Here is a 21,523-nt window from a genome sequence, read left to right on the forward strand (position 1 = left end):
AGTGCCAGGTGAGGACTTGAAGTTGAAGAATCTTTGATTCTATCTGGTTGCTGACTTGATAATAGCTTCTAAGTGAGTCACTTCAGTGCTTACAACTTCTCCGTTTATTTGTAGTCTGCTAATCTGTTTAGAAGCATTAAAGTTTCTTCTCAAATCTAGTTTTGTTTGAAGTAAGGACCTAACATGATTGTCCTTCATCTCAACAGTTAATCCTGGAGAATAGTTTCATCACCTTTAAAAAATTTTTAAATCTATAAATAAGCCTTTAGCAGAAACAAGATGGACTATTCACTAGTCATTAATATTAAGGGGAAAATTGGTAAGCATATGCCTGGTTTCACTTTACTTAAACGCCTCTATATTAACAGATTTCTTATTACCAGTTAATGCTAGATAACCAGTTTTGAACCATCATAGAGTTTAAAACTGTCAATTTCATTGCTTGCATAAATTTTAGTTCACTTTCACACCCATTATTTGATTTAGTCTTTACCAGCAAAGCAAGTTTTATATTCATAGTACGGATGAGGAAATCCAGACCCACAGAGGTTGTGATTTACTTAGTCTTATATCTGGTGAATGGCAGAACTATTCAATCTGGGACTTTAACCAGGTTCTTTTCATTCAGTCTTTGGTTCTTTCTTCTTTGCCATGCTAACTTTATTCCTGCTCTCATAAATATTTTTGTTTGGAGAACTTAACAGCTGTCATAATTTATTATAGAATTAATAGCTATTTATTTTGCCACCCTCCCCCTGTGGGTTATTTTAAAGCATTGATCTCTTTCTTCTCCTTTACCTAACTCTACCCTATTCATTAATGCCTTATACTTAGGCATTAATGGACTGTTTGTTAATCATAAAAATGTTGCTGGATATGTTTTTTAACTTTGGAATAAGAGAAGTCTTTTCCAGGTGATCATAATTTGTATATGACAAGATTAAAGAACATTCTTATTCATCACTAGTATTAATGGGAGATGTAGTGTGTTCTCTTTTTCTTGTGTATTTTCTACAATTTTATTAGCCCTACTTGCTGTGAGATTCTGTTGTTCTTTCTTACCTTTGTGTTACCTTTTTAACTTTAAAATGTTAGGATTTAACAGAACTGTGGTATTAGCATAAAAACAGACATGTGGATCAATGGAACAGAATAGAGAGCCCAGAAATAAACCCACAGACCTATGGTCAATTAATCTTTGACAAAGGAGGCAAGAATATACAATGGAGAAAAGACAGTCTTTTTAGCAAGTAGTGTTGGGAAAACTGGCTAGCAGAATGTAAATCAGTGAAGTTAGAACACTCTCACTCTATACACAAAAACAAACTCAAAGTGGCTTAAAGACTTAACTATAAGACAAGACACAGTAAATCTCCTAGAAGAAAACATAGGCAAAACATTCTCTGACATCAATCTTAGCAGTGTTCTCCTATGTCAGTCTACCCAGGCAATAGAAATCAGAGCAAAAATAAACAAATGGGACCTAATTAAACTTATAAGCTTTTAACAGCAAAATAAACCATAAACAAAATAACAACATACGGAATGGGAGAAAATATTTGCAAATAATGTGACTGCGAAAGGCTTAATTTCCAGAATATATAAACAGCTCATACAACTTAATAACAAAAAGCCAAACAACCCAATCCAAAAATGGGCAGAAGACCTAAACAAGCAATTCTCCAGTGAAGGCATACAAATGGCCAATAGGTACATGAAAAAAGGCTCCAAATTGCTAATTATCAGAGAAATGTAAATCAAAGCTACCATGAAGTATCACCTCACACCAGTCAGAATGGCCATTATTCGAAAGTCAACAAATGATAAATGCTGGAGAGGGTGTGGAGAAAAGGGAACCCTCCTACACTGCTGGTGGAAATGCAGTTTGGTGCAGCCATTGTGGCAAACAGTATGGAGATTCCTCAAAAGACTAGGAATAGACTTACCATATGACCCAGTAATCCCACTCCTGGGCAGATAACCAGAAGGAGCCCTAATTCAAAAAGACACCAGCACCCCAAAGTGCATAGCAGCACTATTTACAATAGCCAAGTCATGGAAACAGCCTAAATGTCCATTGACAGATGACTGGATAAAGAAGATGTGGTTTATTTATACAATGGAATACTACTCAGCCATAAAAAATAAAACAATGCCCTTTGCAGCAACATGGATGGATCTAAGATCGTTATTCTAAGTGAAGTAAGCCAGAAATAGAAAGAAAAATACCATATGAGATCACTCACGTGTGAAATCTAAAAAAAGAAAAAAAGGACATTATGAACTCATCTACAAAACAGAAACAGACTTGCAGACATAGTAAACAATCTTATCGGGGAAAAGGGGTGGGAAGGGATAAATTTGGGAGTTTGAGATTTACAAATATTAGCCACTATATAAAAACAGATTTTAAAAAGTTTCTACTGTATCACACAGGGAACTGTGTTCAATATCTTGTAATAACCTTTAATAAAAAAATATGAAAATGAATATATGTATGTATATGCATGAGTGGGGACATTGTGCTGTACACCAGAAATTGACACATTGTAACTGATGGTACTTTGATTAAAAGGATTTGAAAATAAATGTATAAACCCTAAACTGTTAGGGTTTCTAGATTCTTGATTATGTACAAGGTCTTCCTGAATTGAGAGGAAAAAAATATAAGTGGGAACAAATGTGAGTCTGAGTGAGAATATGAGTGGGTGACTTGAAGATGAAAGATGACTACGGTCTTGGACGTGGAGGACCCTTTAGTGATCAAAGAACAGGTGGAGAGGATGCTGAGTAAAAAGGAATAACCAAAAGAAACCAGTGAAATTAAAAATAGAACAGGATTAGTTCTGATTTGAAACTGAGTACTTATAAAATGTACTGGAACCTTATAGGCATACCTCACTATTGAAATAAATGTGAATCTGGAAGACTTACTCAGGTTTCATGTATTCCAATCATTTTGTGTTCAACTTTACCTTGTCTGACCAAAGAATGCTCAGTAAAAGAATCAGAGTTGAAAATCAAATCAGATTTTGACTTTTAAAAGTTCTCTTTTGGAGCTTAGGTTATTGTAGAAGTTAATAGATAGTCTTATTTTTCTTTGCTTGGGGAAGGAGGTAGGCTCTAAAACTTGGATAGAAAATTTGGACTATTTGGATAATTAATGTCTTTGTGTATTGAGTGGAATGTAGTAATAGAAAGATGAGGCACTCTCTGAACCTAAATTAAGGGAGAGAAGGGGATGTATGTGAGGCAGCGAGTGGGAGGAGGAGGAGGGAAGAAAGGGAGAGAGAGAGAATGGATGTAAGACCAGGGGAAATTGATAAGCTGGGCTGAATTTAGATTTTAGGGTACACTCTATTTTAAAAATTCATTTTAATGACAAAGTATTTCACCTTCATGATACACTTTAAGATATCCTTTATTTTATTCAAATTATGTGCATTTGTGGTAAGGAGGGACGGAAGGAAGGGCAGTAGTAGGAGGGGGAGAAGTTCTTTGAAGCAATAAGTTATTATTGCTTTTTAAAGTTTTTTAAGTTCATCTTTTTAATTATGAAGGTTTTCAAACATACAAAAATAGAATAAACTTGGTAACTTCAGTTTCCTTATCAAGATTTTGCCCCCATTTGCTTTGTCCCCTTTCTTCTTTGTCTTTGCCGTCATCATCGTCGTTGTCGTTGTCTTCTTCTCCTTCTTCTTTCCTGAAATGTTTTAAAGCAAATCCTGGGAATCTGTCATTTTACCCCTGCTTACTTCACTGTACATCTCCAAACAATATGGAAATTTTCTTACCTAACCATAATGTCTTTATAACCTCTAGTACCCAGTGTGTAATCCAGTTTCTCCAGTTATCTCTAAAATCTTTGGCTGGTTTGTTCAACTCAGGATCCAAACAAATTCTATTCATATTTGGTTGTTGTGTCTCTTAATTTTTTCTTAATCTACAACAATCCCTTCCAGCTTCCATTTGTGGCTTTTTATCCTCATGCCATTGACTGGTAGAAATCCAATCAGTTGAACTGTAGATCCCAAATTCTGGATTTGGCTGATTGCTTCCTTGAGGTATCATTTAACTTTGTCCTGTAACTCCTCATGTTTCCTGTAAATGAACTTTTTGGTCCCAGGACTCCTTTATACTCTTAAATTATTGAGGACCTCAAGGAGCTTTCAGTTACTATTGATTTTACTACATTAAAAAGCAAAGCTGAAAAATTTAAAAATATTTACTAATTGATTTAAATAGAGTCATCATGAACTCATTACTTGATATCACAAAAATTCTTTTAATTAAAAATAAGTGTATTCTTCAAAACAGAATTAGTGATGACTGGCATTCTTTTACGTTTTTGTGCATCTCTAATGTCTGCCTTAATAAAAGATAAATTCTCATATCTGCTTCTGTATGCATTACCCTGTGACATCACACACTGAATAGGCTATGGAAAACACTATCCAGGCATGAGAGAATAAGAGTGAAAAAGGAAAATGATGTCTTAATAATATGCGTATGGTTTTACCCTCACGGGCCGTCTGGTGAAAGGGTCTCCTCAGTCACACTTTGAGAGACAGCTGCCCTAGGAGGCTTGATTTTAGATTCAGGTTCAACTTTTTTGGTAAGAATACTACATATTCTTGATGTATACTTCATACTTTATCATTAAGATATGCACCGTATCTGGTTATGTTATTGATTCTAGGATTCATTGGTGGGTTTAGGTGAACCATTGTGTTTTTTAATAGGGTAGCATACCAATTTCACCATCTTTATCAGTGTTCTGTGTATTTTCAGTTTTTCCTAATTAGTAGGAGGAAAATGTCTTTATTTTTTAGTTTTGAATTTCTTTAATGACTGGAATTTTTGGGCATTTTTCCATGTGTTCACTTATTTTATCTATGACTTATCAATTTATTTTGAACCATACCTATTTGATTTTTTGATGACATTTTAAATGAATTTGGACAAAAATCCTTACCTAATACATATTTGAAGTCTTTCTTATTTACTGTAATATTTTGTCCATTTTCTGTTGCCACTTACTTTTTGCTTATGCTATCTTTTATACGTTGAAGTAATTTTGATATTAGACAGTCAAATCTGGTCAGCTTTTTCATTATTAAGTCTGAACTTACAGGAAAATCAAAATGAGATAGCATCTGAATTTGGAATCTGTTATGAAAAGGACTGTAGGAATCAGCTGTTCTTCTCCCATATTTTACAAAAAAAAAAAAAAAAAAAAAAAAGGAAAAGCTTAGAAGCTTAGGGAAGCTATTTTGCTCATCTTTACCCAATGAGCTGGTTAGACTTGAGACTAGAGACTGACTTTCCCAACTCTTCTTCCCCTCATTCTACCACCATTTCTAATAAGTACCTCAGTTAAATTTGGAATGAGAATGAAGGACTTTGTCTTTGGTTAAAATCAAAAACTTAATTTTCTTATCATAAATGTTGTGCTTTGTGGAGGCTTTTGCTTCTTATTAGAGTACCACTGCAGCTGTTATACTGAGTGGAAAAAATACGATTTCTGATTCACTTTTATATACTTTAAAATTTAGAACCACTCTGAGAATTTAAAATATTGCTGCCTCCTCAGATAGAGTAAAAAAAATGACCTGATTTTGACCACTATTTTGCCTAACAGGAAGCCTGCAGACCTGCAGAACTTGGCTCCGGGGACCCACCCACCATTTATAACGTTCAACAATGAGGTCAAAACGGATGTAAATAAGATTGAAGAATTTCTTGAAGAAGTCTTATGCCCTCCCAAGTGAGTATCATAGAAAATACGCATGGAAATACTGCCATCTCTTTAAAGCTTTGTCTTATCTGGTCCTTAGGGACATTTCTCTTGATTGTACTTGAGTTAAATTGTCACAGCATTAGGTTGGAATGACTAGGACTTCTCTTCATTCATTATGATGCTACAGAAATGTCAGAACTGGCTGCTGGCTAGGCCAGTAAGTCACACTAAGAAAGACAGGAATCTGATTAAGCTATAGAGTACTTGGTGGAAATAGGTTTGGGACATGTGAGTCCAGGTTATTTGAGGGATGGAGGTCCCAAAATGAGAGAGAAGTTTGGGGAGAAGAAGAGATGGGGAAGACAGGTTCAAACTGAACCCAGCTAGAATGTCGAAGCAGGGGTGTGGTACAGGTTGCTGGGAGATTTCCTTTCAGGCCATTTTAAAGGTAACTTTCTAAAGCTACCACCAAAGAGAATGAATTTTTTAGACTGCGTTGCTGGGATTTCATTTTTATTTATGTATTTCTTTTAAGGTGTTCTAGAGCCCCAGGTCCTGCATATTAGGCCACATGGTTAATGAGTTCAAAGTACTGAACTTTTTCCTGTAATGTGAGGTACAGTTGAGGAGTAGATGCACTGTAATGACAGTTACCCAAATTGCAACTATGAAGTTTTGTATCATAATGTAACGTTGGCAAAGGTTCAAAACATCATTGGTTTCTTTTAGACTTTTCTAGTTTCACTATCCTGAAAACTGGAATGTTTCTTCTGGCTCATGCCTGTTCTTGCTAGTTAACTTGTTTTTTTTCCCACCATATACAGGTAAATTTCCCAAGAATAGGATTATTGGGTCAGAAAGTTCTAAAATAATTAGTTACTCAGCATTCATTCATTCATTTATTCTGCAAACAGTTACTGGGCAACAAAGCCCTACGGATACAATAGCTAACAAGACAGTTCCTGCTCTCAAGAAACACAGTCAAATATGGATGAGGAGGTAGTGATGATGTGGGAAAATGAGTGGAATCAGGAAAGGCTTTGGAGAAGAGATCACACTTGAATTAAACTTTAGTTGAAAAAAAAAAAGTGACATCCAGCAGGTGAGTGAAGGAATGACAGGCATTCCAGGCAGAAGAATTATTTTGGATAGTGTTTCTTTGGGGGACCTGAAGGTGTGGCTGGAGCGTGGCATGCAGGGTTGGAGATGGCAGGCAGGAAGGCTGCTAGGAGACATGAGTAATGACACTCTGTCTACAACTAGCCCACCTTCTGTTGTAAACAGAATTGCCCTCTGTTTAGCAATCTTACTCTAAGCTTAAAATTTCATTTTCGTAATCCTGTATCCTAAAAACTTATCCTCTGCCTTCCTTCTTGTCGAAGAGCCTCAGACTTCTTTTATCTCTGCTTTCCAGGAGTCCTATCCTTCCTTCTATCCCCAGTAAAGTTTCTCTAGACCAACATTAATAAAACTGTATCTTGATTTTTCCCTCCAGACCATATATAGAGTTAGAATACCAAGAAATCAAAACTGGAATCTTTGAAATTGGAGCTTTGTACACATCAGAAAGGAACTATTATGAACATGCATTTAACTTAGTTAGAAATAACTTTTGAGAGATTATTGTGTCATAGAACCTACTGCATCCCTTTTTATTCTTTTCATGTACAAATTATGTATATCTTACCCTTTTTATTTGTAAAGGCTGTCAGCTCTGAGGAAAGTTCTATATTTGCCGACTTACCCTCAGATGCTGATTAATGAAAGTGATCTTCCTCTTACGTAACTGTAGATCATTGTATCAACGTTAAATTATAGAGAAACAGTTTGAATGACATTCATTCTCTATGAAGGAAACTGTATGTTGTTTTAAAGCATTTTCTGAAGTGTTTATTGTGTAAATCCTTCTGAGGATATTTATGTTTTTGAAATCAATATGCTGATAACATTATATGCCATTTCAATAAAATGGGCATTTTCTCATATTCTCTTCTTGTCGTCTTCTTTAACAAGAGCAGCAGCAACAACAACAAAAATAATTTTCATTATTCTTTCTTTTGATTTTTCTCAGAATAAACATTAAGAGAAATAGTAGAGCTAATATCAAAATATTCCATCTTTTTGGTATCTAGAACTCTGTAAGACATCTTAGCTTTTTGAATTGGACCTTGAAAATAAACATTTTCACTTTGCTTTTTATAAATAGAAATTTTACTTTCGTTTCATTTAGGCATATTTATAGAGATACTATAACCATAGGAGGTCTTTTCCTTTAGTTTAAATAATTTAATTTAAAACTTGGAGATCGTTCTGTTTATATTCTGAAGAGAGTTTCTAAAGTTTTAACATTTTACTTGGGAGGGAGTAGTTTTGATGTTACTAATGCCTCTGCTGTTATTAACTAACATTCAAGTGCTAATTATGTGCCATGCACTGGGGATTATCTCAACTAATCCTCTCAAAGACTTTATGAAAAAAACTGAAGGCGAGTAATCCAAATAACTTGTCCAAAGTTTTACAGTTAATGGTGGCAGAAATGGCACAGGTTACTTTCAAAGACAGGTCTGTATGACTTCAGAAACCTGTATTTCCTCCATTTTCTTCTTTCTATTTCTCATTTAGTTGAGTTTGACTTTTATAAAAGAGGTAAAATGTGAGTCTTTAATTGGGGTTGTGCTTTAGTTGAGTACAGACTTGAAGGCTAGCTCAAGCTTAGAGGAAGGGTAGGAGAGAAAGCAAAGGTAGATTGTTTTACTGTGATGATCAGGTGGGACTGAAGGTGGTTGTTAAACTTAATTTAGTGAATCCTTTTTAAAAAGTAGGTGTGGTTTCACTTCTGGTGTGTTTTTATTTATATGCATTGGAACAGCATGTTTGGACTAGGAGTGCCTTGCCCTTAGTGGGCTCCATAACCCATAATGTGAAATGCTGACCAAACAGCATACTCTGTCATGCAGAATTGTTTCTGTAGGATGAAGGGGAGAAAGAAATGTTTCTGGGACCACCACATGTATTCCTTTTCCTTTCCTCTATTGTTCTAGGGCAGTTGGGGACCATCTGCCTTTTCCCTGTAGGATAAGGAGGTCTTTAGGTCCTTAGCTATTGCTGATCCTCCTCACTCTGTAAGCCTTCCTGTTTCCAAATAGGACAAGGAGAAAGGCAGAAGAGTTGTACAGCTGGTAGACTAGAATCTAGCATTTCTAATATCTTTTTGGCGTTTGATGATACTGAGAACAGAGGGCCTTTTACGTGAGCATCTCTGATTTAATCATGACATCTATAAATATAGATAACTACCTATTCTAGAGTTATTTAGAATTTAGGGAGTAATGAAAAGCTAAGATCAAGGAACTTTTTTCTGGCCTAGGTAACTGTAGGTTTTGAAGAAGAAACATTATCTTTTCTCTGGGGAGAAGTATTTATATATATATTTTTTCAGTTCCCCTTGCTTGAATGAAGGAACTACTTTGTCCAAATAAAAGCTTTCAAAAAAACTGAAACTTGGATTTTTTTTTTTTAACTGAAGCAAGCCTGTATACTGGGCTACCTTACTGATAAAGGATAGAAGGATAAAGAAAAGCTAGATAATTTTGGAGACGTGCTCTATAAAGTGTTATTAAGCCTTTTTTTTAAACTGAGAAATACAAAGTTGAATTTACAAGAATAAGGTAATAGACTGTATAATCACACTTGATTTTTATATTAGCATGAGAAGGGAGAAAATGTCTAAGGTGTTTCCTAAAAGGATGGAAATATTCTTAGCTAGTCTACCATTAATAGTCTGCGATGTAATACAGAGTAAAGGAATGATCTGAAAGCCCCGATGATCTGAAAAGTCCTGGATGCTCATGTCTATTCTGTTGTTGACACATAGTCTTTTATTACTTATTTGCCTTCCTTTTGTTAAATGTTAAAATGAATGTTCATAATAATTGAAAAGTACTGTTTTATCAAGCAGTTTGCTAAAATTAATAATAATGAGTGAATGACTAAAATCCAGTGTTTGGGGGGAATGTAGAAAACAGTTGACAACTGATTTTGGGCCTACTAGTTTAGCATTTGGTTTATCTTTTAGAGAGAACCTGATCTGTAATAAAACAAAAACAAAATAACACTGACCTGGGGACAGGAGATCTGAGTTTTAGTTTGGTGATACTTTTAACTAGTCCAGTGATTTTTGGGTCCAAGTGTGTAACCTCCCTGCAATATAATTTCCTTTTAGGCAAAATGAGACATTGAGATGAATGGTCTTTTGTAACTATAATGTTGTATGCATTAAACTAAGTACAAATTTAATGGTTTGTCTTGGAGAAGAGTAGGGCCTGTTTAACCTGCTTTAGAGAGTTTTTTTAAAGAATTGTGATAGCAGCTATTTCCATATGAATAAAGGTTATGCTCATTGCAAGTCCTTTATTCTTACTTGTTCATTAATACAGATGTCTAGTAAGTATGCTTCTGTGGGTTCATCACAGAAGCATACTTAACATAATTCCTGACACATAGTTGATACTTAATAATTAGAATAAGTGAATATATGCATGAAAAATAAATATATCAATAATCTGTAATTCAAGCCTACCTTCCTGTAAGTAAGTTTGAGAATTATGAAGTTTACTTCACTAGAAAAAGTAGGTACTGATAAATATTGGTTGAGGAAAAGAGGAGTAATTTTGGAAACTTGGCTAGAGGAGGTTATAGATGTATTGAAGTGGCACTTCTGTACCTTGCACTGTTTTTTCTTTGAAATGAATCAATGAAGTTACTGTATTACAAGTGGGTGGAAACATTTAAACTAGAGCCTGGTTGTTTTCATAGTCAAGGAAAATCCAGGGATGTTGAAGCTGGAATTAACTGTTTCAACTCAGGCAGGAAAAAATGACAGAGAGAGGGAGAGAGAAGGTAAAGTTTTCTATAATTAGCAAAAAATTACATATTATATATACATATATAAATATACATACACAGATGAAATTTATTTACTATACTCATTCACTTTTAAAAAGCTCATTATGTGATTAATTTCATTTAAGAGAGAACCCTTTAAGCTTAAACATGGAGGGATATTAAAAAGAAAAATAACTTGAGCATATAGGTGTTCAATAAATATATTCTCCTTAGCAATATAGTACTGTCTAATTTAGAAGATATATCTTTTCTTGAATTTAAAATGGTAAACATAAAGTATAGAATATAAAAAATTAACTTGAAACTACAACTTGCTACTGAACTAAATTTTTTTCTAAAAATACTTCACTTTTATTTTTAATTTACAGAAAAATGGTAAGACAGCATCTTAAAATATATGAATAAATATAAATAACTAGTTCCATGTAAGATTTTTTTCCATAGTCTTACTGCCCTTAAGTCCATTTTCTGGTGAAGTTTTGCAGGGCCTTTAAGCTGAGGCATCTTCCGTGAAATGGTGCTAAGAGTCTAGTCCCGACTACCGGAAGCTGATGCAAGCTCTGCTAAAGGGAAAAGTAGGCTTTTTCACATGTATTTTCCTAATTTGAGAGAGAGATAAACATCAAGTATATGTGTTTGAAATTTAAGTATATAAAATACACATTTGTGTGTGTGTTTTTTTTTTAAAAAGCTTTTATGTCATGAATGTCTCTTCTAAAAGTAAAAAGACTTTGTAACAACACAGTAGAGGATTTGTTAGCAAAGTTCCTGACATCTTATTTTATGTTGCTCAGTGTCACCCTTAATAATATTTAGTATATGGGAGGTTTTGGAAAATCCTGAGTATAGGATTGAAGTGAGTGATCAGCCTTCTGCTTTTCTGTCCTTTACCTGCCGTGGGTGATCAAGATGCTTGACCAGCCTGGGCTCTTTCCCTACTGCCAGGTTCTGCAGAGCTGCTGTATGGGACTGTCTCAGTGCATGGCACGCCAAAGATCTATCTGGTTGATATTATTCCTATTTTAGAAAGTTCTACAGTTGAAATGTGGCTAGTACAACTGAGGAAGTGAATTTTTGTCTTTATTGTGATTAATTTAAATTCATAATTAGATAGCCACAAGTCACCAACAGCTACCATGTTGGACAATTCAGATACAGAATATTTCCATCATCACAGAAAGTTCTCTTGGACAGCTCTGCCCTAGAATTCTGCTTCTAAGAGACCCTTTGGCTTGGCACAAGTCTCTGAACAAGTAGACTATTTCCCCAACATTCTAATTTATGAAATGGAGGTGGAGTACAAGTGCCCTTTGGTTGCCAAGAATATTAATATGTGAGCAAAATGGTGCGGAACTTCATTTCCTAAGGAAAAAACACATCTTAAAAATATCATAGAAAACAGATGATGGCATTTCTTAGGGTAATAACTTAAAAGATACCTAGTAACTGCTAGCACAATGGTTTGATTAGGAGAGTTTATGCTAATGTATCTTTGGAGGATCTATAATCCATTATTATATTTTTCATTTAGGTACTTAAAGCTTTCACCAAAACACCCAGAATCAAATACTGCTGGAATGGACATCTTTGCCAAATTCTCTGCATATATCAAGAATTCAAGGCCAGAGGCTAATGAAGGTAAAACAAACAAACAAACAAACAAACAAACAAACAAAAACCCACCACCACCACCAACAAAAAAACACCAAGTGCTTGAATTAATGCTGTAGAACCACACTTACCGCCCAAACTGCCCCCCCAAAACAAAACAAAAAGACCAAAAAAATCCTATTATGACAGTGATTATACATGAATCTTTTGTAGTCCATACATTCCTGTAAGTATTAAAAACTGGCTTTCAGAGTTGATCAGAGATTTGATAAGCCAGGGTAAGTCCTTAAATTGCCTTTTCCTGTTTCTAGCTAGTGGGACTGTGCTTAGCATATAGTGGGGTGTGTGATAAAATGTTTATTGAGTGAATTTGTTCTCATATTCTTCTGAGGAGTTACCATGAAGGGAGCTATGCAAAGAATTAACAGTACCTCAAACAATAGATTGGGTGGTTGTGGTGGTTTGGAATAGACTGACACAACTTAATTTAAACTATTAATCAATCTTTCGTTTATTGTTTTGTGCCAGCAACCTAAAATCAGCCTGGGTAGATTTTTGTGCTAATTACCCTTAAAAAATAGTTTTTGGAGTTGCTCTAAGAGAGCATTTAGATTCACTAGCCTTGCAAATTTCTCTGCATCCTAAAAGTAGGATTTTAGTTTCAAGTTATATTTTCATTGTGAGAATTGTTTATGTAGTACAGATGCAACTTCCTTCTTTAAATTATTAACAGACACTATCTTACTACTTCATTTACCAAACTTACGAATAGTGAAGGGAAGCCTCTTTGAAAAGGACCTCATTTGATGAACGTTATCTTAACTACACCATTCAGTCTTTTTCCTTTTTCTTTTCTTTGAGGTATTAAGCATTTTTCTTTCTGGGGGAAACTATATAAAGAGAGTCTTAGTGTTTAATTAAAAGTAACAATAATAACCAAAGAGGCAACTTCTAAAGACACTTTAATCCATTCACAGTTTTAGACTATTTGGTAGCTTGGGTGGGGTTCTTTTGGGTAGAGCTTATGGCACCAAATGAGCAAGAATACCAAAAGGAAAAAATACCAGTGTTGGTTAAGCAAGAATAAACGTCTTTTAAAAAATTGAAACAATTGCTGATTTCCTTATATTATTTCAGTGGGTAGATTTCCAAGCTATTTAGGCTATTATTTTTTATTATTAAATTTTAAAATTGCACCATTTTACAATTTAGTATTGAATTTCAGTGGTTTCTGGAATAATATTCACTGCATGAAATAGCTTTTATATAGTGAAGGGAAAAAAGAGAAGAACCTTAGGGCCCAGGGCTGCCTTACATAAATGTGTTTCAACAGCTGCCTTGGTTTGGGAGTAATTTTCCTTAGTAATTGGCTTTTTTTTCTGACTAATGTTTCTGTCTAAGCATTTTATACACGAAGTGATCAGTTACATTGGAGCCCCTCCTATCCGCAGACAGTATCTTTTCTATGCTATACTTCCTTCATGCAGGTGACTGTTCTCTTTATCCCCAGATGCTCTTGCTGCATAGTTCTTTGAACTCTCTTAGTTAAAGACATAATGTTTTTATTTCTCTGTGTGGCTTTTAGAAACTGGAGGGTGGTTGAATTTCTTTTGACCCTTGGTGGGGAGGAGAGGGAAATACAATGTGTTTGCTTTTTTTAAAAAAAGCAATTGCTTTGAGGGATGGAGTGAATAGGGAAGAAAGTGACTCATTTAAGTATAACTTTGTATTCTATTTTTTCCTATCAATTTGTTACTGTCTTAAGTAGCCACCTACACTTACTGTTCTTAAAGTGCTGTAACCAATAAGAACAAACAACATAATGGATTATACAGTGCATTACTTTAAGTAATGCAGAAGTCTTTATATTAAATTACCTTTTGGTAAATAAGAACTCCAGTTGCCAAGCAACCTTCCCTCACAGTGGCCTGTCACTGCCATGAGACTTTAGAAAACAAAATTCCAAATCACTTTGGAGCTTAATGGGTCTCCCTATGTGTATTTGTTGCAGGTCTCTTATCTGTTTCTTTAGTGCAATTAAATGCCTTAAATAAGCCTTGGTGATGTACCTCCTCATTCCCCCAAACAATAAACAACTTAACACAGAGATGGATTTGTCATTTTTACGTGGTCAAGCAGAGTAAGCAACTTGTTGATTAGTTTTACCAAGCTATTAAATATTTTACAAAATCCAATATGTTTGGACAATTTTAAGACCTTTTAAGACCTAATTCTAAGTAAGGGATTAGATACAGATGCTACAGCATTGGACTACTGAAAGTGAAACAGAAGGGCCAGTGCTTAGACTGGGGTACAAAGTAAAGAAAGCAGAGTTAAAGAATACAATAAATAAAAGGAAATAGATAGGTAGGTAGATAGATAGATAGATAGATAGATTGATTGATTGATTTAGCTAGCTAGCTAAAATATATAATTCTTTGGTAATATGTCCAAGGTGACTAGGAGTAAGTTTTTTTTTCTTTTGAAGCATTAAAAGAGAAATTAATGGGTAATTCCTTTTGTAGGGATGGATTAGATATGACCTCTTCCAGATCTTGTAAGTTTTTTTAGTTGTGTGATTTCATTAATTTAAAGAATTTGTCAAGCTCCCAAATGTAACTGATAGATAATTTATTAGTCTGTTGATATTTATAATATTCTTAAGAGATCAGTGAATTTAGGAGTAATGAGGTCTGCCATTTATATGCTCTGAGGCATATTTCATAATGTCCAAATTCCCATTTTTAAATGGAGGCAAGGAATCTTAGGTTCTGATTAGTTTCTTTTTATTCAAGGTTTATTTCCCCTCCCTACCTGCTTCCCTCTCTCCATCCCTCTTTGGAAAAGTATGTGGAATCAGAGGATGGTTGTTCATCATTGAAGCAAAGAAACTGCACTGGATATTTAATCACCTTTAAATACTTATTACCTCTCCCTGTTTTCCGCTAACGTGTTACCGCGCCTTTAAAAATTGCTCAAGTAAGATTACTGTTTTATTAAAACTAGCAGTAGCTTAAAATACAATATTACCCATGTAAGTGCTCATAATTTTTGTTTTCTTTGTTCTAAATTATATTGTTTTTCTACAACGAAACGGACTTGTTATGTTTAATGCTTTCTGCCTTGCATTTACTCTTTCAATTTATACAAACAGTAGAGTAATGCATGCTTACTGAAAAAGTTAAAATAGTGCAGAAATAAATTTAATAAACTTTCAGTGTCCCTCCTTAGTTAACACAGCATGTAACCTGTTCCCAACACTTACTATGTATCCTTCTTTTCTCTATGCACAAATTTTACTTAAATGTGTATTTGTATGTATATATACACACATTCTGTGGTTGTCTTTTTCACATATTGTATGGTAGAAATCCTTCCATATCAAAATGTAGATCTACCTCATTTTTTAGAAATTCTGCTTAATATTCCATAATCTGGATTTTTAGTTAGCTATTCCCCTATTGATAGACATCTAGATTGGTTTTTTTTTTTTTTATTATGACAAACTATGCTGCCAGTGAATGTCCTTGTGCTAGATTTCAAATAGGTCAAAAGGTTTTAGTCTCCAAAAGACTATGATAGTTTATAGTCCCACTGATGTGGAAGTATTCATTTCTGCACGCTTCTGACCCTGGGGTGTGTGTGTGTGTGTGTGTGTGTGAAAGTGTGTTAATCTTTTGACTTTCATAGTTAACTTAAAATTGATTGTATGGCCTGTATTGCACTGAGTAATTTTTTTGGAGAGCTTTTGAAGTACTTTCTTAGAGATACAGCATTACTACAGCAGAGGTATTAGAAAATTACAGTGCTAGTTATTAATTACAAAAAAACAAAGAGCTAAAAAAAAAAAAAGACAAGGAGCTACTTTCTGATGGCCTGCTACTGCCTTCTAGTGGTTAATCTTGACAGTTTCTTTATGTTTACCAATTTCAAATTCTTTTGTTATGATTTGTCTTCAAAACTTTATTATGTTTATTAAATGACACTCTTGTTACCTCGATTTTTCTTTATTTTGTTGTCCATTCCTTATGCTGAGACTAAAATTTCTATCAAACGAATTCAGCATTCTTTATTCTGACATTCTTAACAATGAAAAATCACTAATATTCTAGTCGAGTATAGAATGTTCAACTTAATTGCAGGTGCTTTGCTAAGTCCCAAATTATAGAAAGAGCAGTAATTGTAATGTTTTGCTAGCTTCTTAATTTTAGTCTATGCCTTACATCTAGGATCATAAGCTTTGTATGTTATAAACCTTGTAAATTGGGAATATTTTATTTATCTATTGGATACATTTGAGAATTAGTTCAGGAATAGTATTCATTTAGAGCATGTCAGAGATCATAAACTTGCTCAGACTTGCCATGCCACTCAAGTGCCATTTGAGACATTATTTCAGTGTATGAATTCAGGCAGTATTATCTTCCTTAGAGGCCATGACCCTATTCATTGTAATCTGATCAAAGAACAGGACCTTATATCTAGTATGTATTTATTCTGTATCCACTGCTTTTGACAGGAAGCATATTGAATCTTTAAAAGTTTGTTCTTTTACAGCCCTGAGATTCTGTCTCCTTTTTCCTTTTTAAGTGCAACCATGAAAAGTTTTCCATCATGCCCTGGACTCCTTACCAACCTAGCTATTTCTTATATTGCATTTTCTTTTTAATTTATAAACTTTACATTTCAGCTTACTGTATGCATTATTAATAGCTTGTATGTAATTCATAAAAGGTTATATTTATTGCCTTTGTATTTTTGATCTTTTATTTTTAAATGGCTCAGTTCCCTATTACTCCCCCAGTTGCAACTGAGCTCCCCTAATTCCTCAGCTTCATTTTACTGGGTTCCATTGCCCTGCTTCTTAACCATTGTCTTTAAGAAATAAACTCACTTGTTCCTGGCTATGGCTAGTGTGACCTTTTATTAATAAAAGAGGTAGTTCTTTGATCTTAATCTTGTTGTCTCTCGCTTGTTGTAACACATGCCAATTTGTTCGATATTTACCTAAGTAAAAAAATTACTACCAATTTTTCTTTACATTTTTTGAATGGCTATGTGTTCTACAGCAAAATGGAGTGCCTACTTTATTCTCAGTTTCCCACAAAGATATAACAGTTAAGTTATCTTCACTTATCTGACTTTAAAAAGTGTCTATTCTACCCTTTCACCTAATTTCCCTGTAAACTCCCTCCATACTTTTAAGAAACTCAAAACTTTTCTCAGTCTGGACCAGATGTTGGCCAAGTATCCAATATGTACTTAGATAAAGTGAATTTTAGGGGCTATGCAGAAGAGTGCAGGATACAGACTTTACTCTCAAAGAACATATAGTACAGTTGGGGAGCAAGAATAATGCATTAATTTAATAATAAGAATTTGAAGGAAGAAGTTCATGATTTAGTAAACCAGCCCTGAGTTTAAAAATCTACCTGCTTAAAAAATCTGATAATAATAGGAAGTGCCTGTATTAAGATCTGAACACAAAGAACAGTAAAGAACTGGATTATAAACAAGAATCAAATGGTGGGGGGTACAGCTAAGTGGTAGAGGGCATGCTTGGCATGCTTAGCGTCCACGAGGTCCTGGGTTCAATCCCCAGTACCTCCATTAAACAAACAAACAAAAATCAAATGGAAGTTCTAGAACTTAAAAATACATCTGAAATCATGAATTCAATAGATGAATTTAACAGATTAGACATTGATAAGAAAGAATTAGTAAACTTGAAGATAGGGCTGAAGGAAATATCTAATGGAAGCACAGAGAGACAAAAGGACAAAAAAACAAACAAATAAACAAAACCAACCCACACAGGAAAGAATGTAAGACATGTAGAACACAATGAAAAAAGTGTAACTGGAATCCTAGAAGGAGAGGAGAAAATGGAGTTAGAGATAATTGCCAAGAATTTTCCAAACTGATGAGAGATAACAAGCCGTTGATTCAAGGATTACAAAACCCACATAGCACGAATAAAAGAAAACTATACCTGTTTACATCATAGTTAGATTGCTGAATACCAGAGATAGAATCTTAAAAGTGGCAGAGAGAAATCTCTTCAAGATAAAAGCAAAAGACTGAGCACTGATTCTTAACAAAAACAGTGGAATTCAGAAGATACTGTTGTGAGATCATCAAAGAGTTAAAAGGAAGTGAATTAGAATTCTGTAAGCAGTGGAAAACTCTCCAAAAGCAAAAACAAGCACATCCAAATATTTCACTTTTGCCTCAAGATGTGCCATTTATATTTATAGCCGTGATCCATGTACTTGGTAACCAGTCAGCTTTTCCTTACTGCCTCTTCTGTGAGCCTCTAAAATTCACCAGTCAACTTATAATTTCTAGTAGTTATAACAGGTCACATCCCAAGATGTCATATCTCCTTTCTTTGATGTTGAGAATAAGGGCAACTTCTCCTTCATTTCAGTATCTATGAAACAGGATAATATCTACTCTTCCTATGTCTCATGGCTGCTCTGAGAATCAGTTCTCTTAACATGTATTCACCAAGTTTTTTAAACTGAAAAATACTGTCAGAATGTAACGATGAACATATTGGTTTTTTATTTATGGATTTTAATAGTGAAGTCAAAATGGACATTTTCAAACAAAAACTGAACATTCATCTCAACAGACTCACACTAAACAAAATACTAAAAGTAGTTTTTCAGGCAGAAGGGAAATGATTTCAGATAAACACTCAGAGATGCAGGAAGGAAGGAAAAGCAAAGAGTAGTATAAATATATTGTAAAATGAAATAAATACTGTCTGTATAAAACAGTAATGTTTTGTGGAATTTAAAATATGTGTCAACTTGATATACAACAATAGTAGCATGTAAGGCAGGAGTTAGAGTGTTCTAAGGTCCTTGCATTATCCTGGAAGTGGTAAAAGTTAAACTTTAATAAGTCAAGTTAGCAGAGTCTACAAAAGAACGTATTATATACCAACAGAGGGGGAAATGAATAATAAAATTTTCAGAACTTAATCCAAAAGAAGGCAAGAAAGAAGAGAAGGACACAGAACAGGTGTGAAAATAGAAAACAAACATATGATGGCAGATCTAAACCAAAGTTTGTAGTAATTACATTAAATGTAAATGATTCAAATACTCCAAGTAAAAAACAAAACTTGCAAACTGGATTAGAAATATGTTGCTTATGTTCAAGAAGGAATACATACACATGCACCTACATATGAAATACACACAGATAGACAGACAGACTGGCCCAGGAAAGTTGAAAGTAAAATAGTGTAAATACTAACCAAAAGAAAGTTGGCAAAGCTACACCAATATTGGACAAAGTCAATGAGTATGAAAAGATGTTAAACCTAATTTGTCAATCTCCAGAATGGTTAAAAATAGAGACTAACAAACCAAGCATTGCTGAAGATGTGAAGTACCTGAAATGCCCATACACTGCTGTTTGTTGTGTTGAGCTTGGAAAATTGATCAGTTTCTACTAATGCTGAACACATGCATACCCTGTAACCCACAACTCCATTTAAAAAAACCGGAAAAAATTTTTTGAGGTATAATTGACATACATTACATTGCATGTTGTACACGTAGATGTACAACATAATGATTTGATATTTGTATCTTACGTGAAATGATCACCACGATAAATCTAGTTAACATCAAACACCACACATAAATACAAATTCTTTTTCTTGTGATAAGAACTTTTAAGATTTACTCTTGGAAATTTTCAAATAAGCAATACAGTGTTATTAACTGTAGCCACCATGCTGTACATTACATCCTCATTATTTTATAACAGCAATTTTGTACCTTTGACTTTTTTGCTACCCCTCCCCACCACTGCCTCTGGCAACCACAAATCTGTTCTCTGTAATTATGATTTTTTTTTTAAGGGTCTCCATATCAGTGAGATCATATGGTATTTGTCTTTCTCTGTTTGATTTATTTTACTTAGCATCATGCCCTCAAGGTCTGTCCATGTTGTTGCAAATGGCAAGACTTCATTCTTTTTTTGTGGCTTAATAATAATCCGTTATATGTATGTCATTGATATATATATATATACACACACCACATTTTCTTTATCCATTCATTTGTCCATGGACACTTAGGTTGTTTGCATGTTGGATAAATACCCAGAAGTGAAATTGCTGGTTAGTTTTATTTTTGATTTTTGGAGGAACCTCCGTACTGTTTCCCATAGTGGCTGCACCAATTTACATTCCCATCAAAAGTACCCAAGGGTTTCCTTTTCTCCACATCCTTGCCAACACTTGTTATTTCTTATCTTTTTGATAATGACCATTCTGACAGGTCTGAGATGATATCTTGTCCACAGCTCCATTTTTGATTGGAATATGAATAGATGTGCACCAAGAGATTTGCACAAAAACGTTAGCCATAAGCCCCAAACTAGAAATAGCACAGACTTCATTAACGTTAGAATGGATGCATACTTATTATATAACCATATAACAAAATGCTACATAACAATGAAAATGTATTATCAGCCTTGTACGAAACTACCACCGATGTTCCTTAGGGTTCTAGCCTAGGCCTTCTGCTTCTCCTTCATTCCCATGGCTTCAGTGTTCATTTATGTTCTCAGGACTTACAGATATATTGCCCTAGCCCATTCTGTTCCAGACTAGAACCCAACTGTCTACTGGACATCTCTGCTCAGATGTCTTAGAGACATCTCTAAGTCAGGCGTGTACTGAGCTCATCTCCACATCCTCTGAATCCGCTTCTCCTCTAGGAAGGCACATGTCTCAGCAGTGGTACCAGTATTCACTCTGGGAATCTTGTTCACCAGCTTCTCTGTACTACTCCATTCCCCAAAATATAAACTCTGAGAGTGAATTTAACGATGCTTAGAACAAAACTTGGCATGTAGTAGGGTCTCAATTTATATTTTGTTGAGTACTTCTATCCTCCTTTTTCCATAATTCAGTTTGGTTTCCAAGCTCTGTAAGTTTTTATCTACTAAGAACATCTAAAACTCTTTTTATGCCTGTGGCCCCCTACCTAGCTAAGACTACCATCTGTCGTCTGGACTACTTCGAAGGGACCAAGGGATGAGTGGGTGGGAGCAGTTTGGAAGAAGAGGCATTGGGTTAGGGCATTTATGTTGCTGGTGAAATACCTAATTTGCAGCATGTGTACTTTTGCCTTAATCTGTTAACGGATCCAACTTTATTCAAACTCGTAACTAACAAAGAGTGCCACCTGATGATACTTAATTTTCTGTTATGGCCAAGTACTGTAATCATCAGTG

At 34.5% G+C, this 21,523-nt stretch overlaps 1 protein-coding gene across 1 annotated transcript in view; it reads left to right on the plus strand.

Annotated features, from left to right (window-relative positions):
• CLIC4 (chloride intracellular channel 4) overlaps positions 1-21,523 on the plus strand; it is a 65,434-nt gene that overhangs the window by 38,616 nt on the left and 5,295 nt on the right. The window contains exons 3-4 of the mRNA XM_032495514.1: positions 5,642-5,767; positions 12,177-12,283. Of these exons, the coding sequence (XP_032351405.1) occupies positions 5,642-5,767; positions 12,177-12,283 (233 nt within the window). The remainder of the gene's footprint in view (positions 1-5,641; positions 5,768-12,176; positions 12,284-21,523) is intronic.

The sequence above is a fragment of the Camelus ferus genome, chromosome 13 (genome assembly GCF_009834535.1).
Source record: "Camelus ferus isolate YT-003-E chromosome 13, BCGSAC_Cfer_1.0, whole genome shotgun sequence".
Taxonomy (NCBI): domain Eukaryota; kingdom Metazoa; phylum Chordata; class Mammalia; order Artiodactyla; family Camelidae; genus Camelus; species Camelus ferus.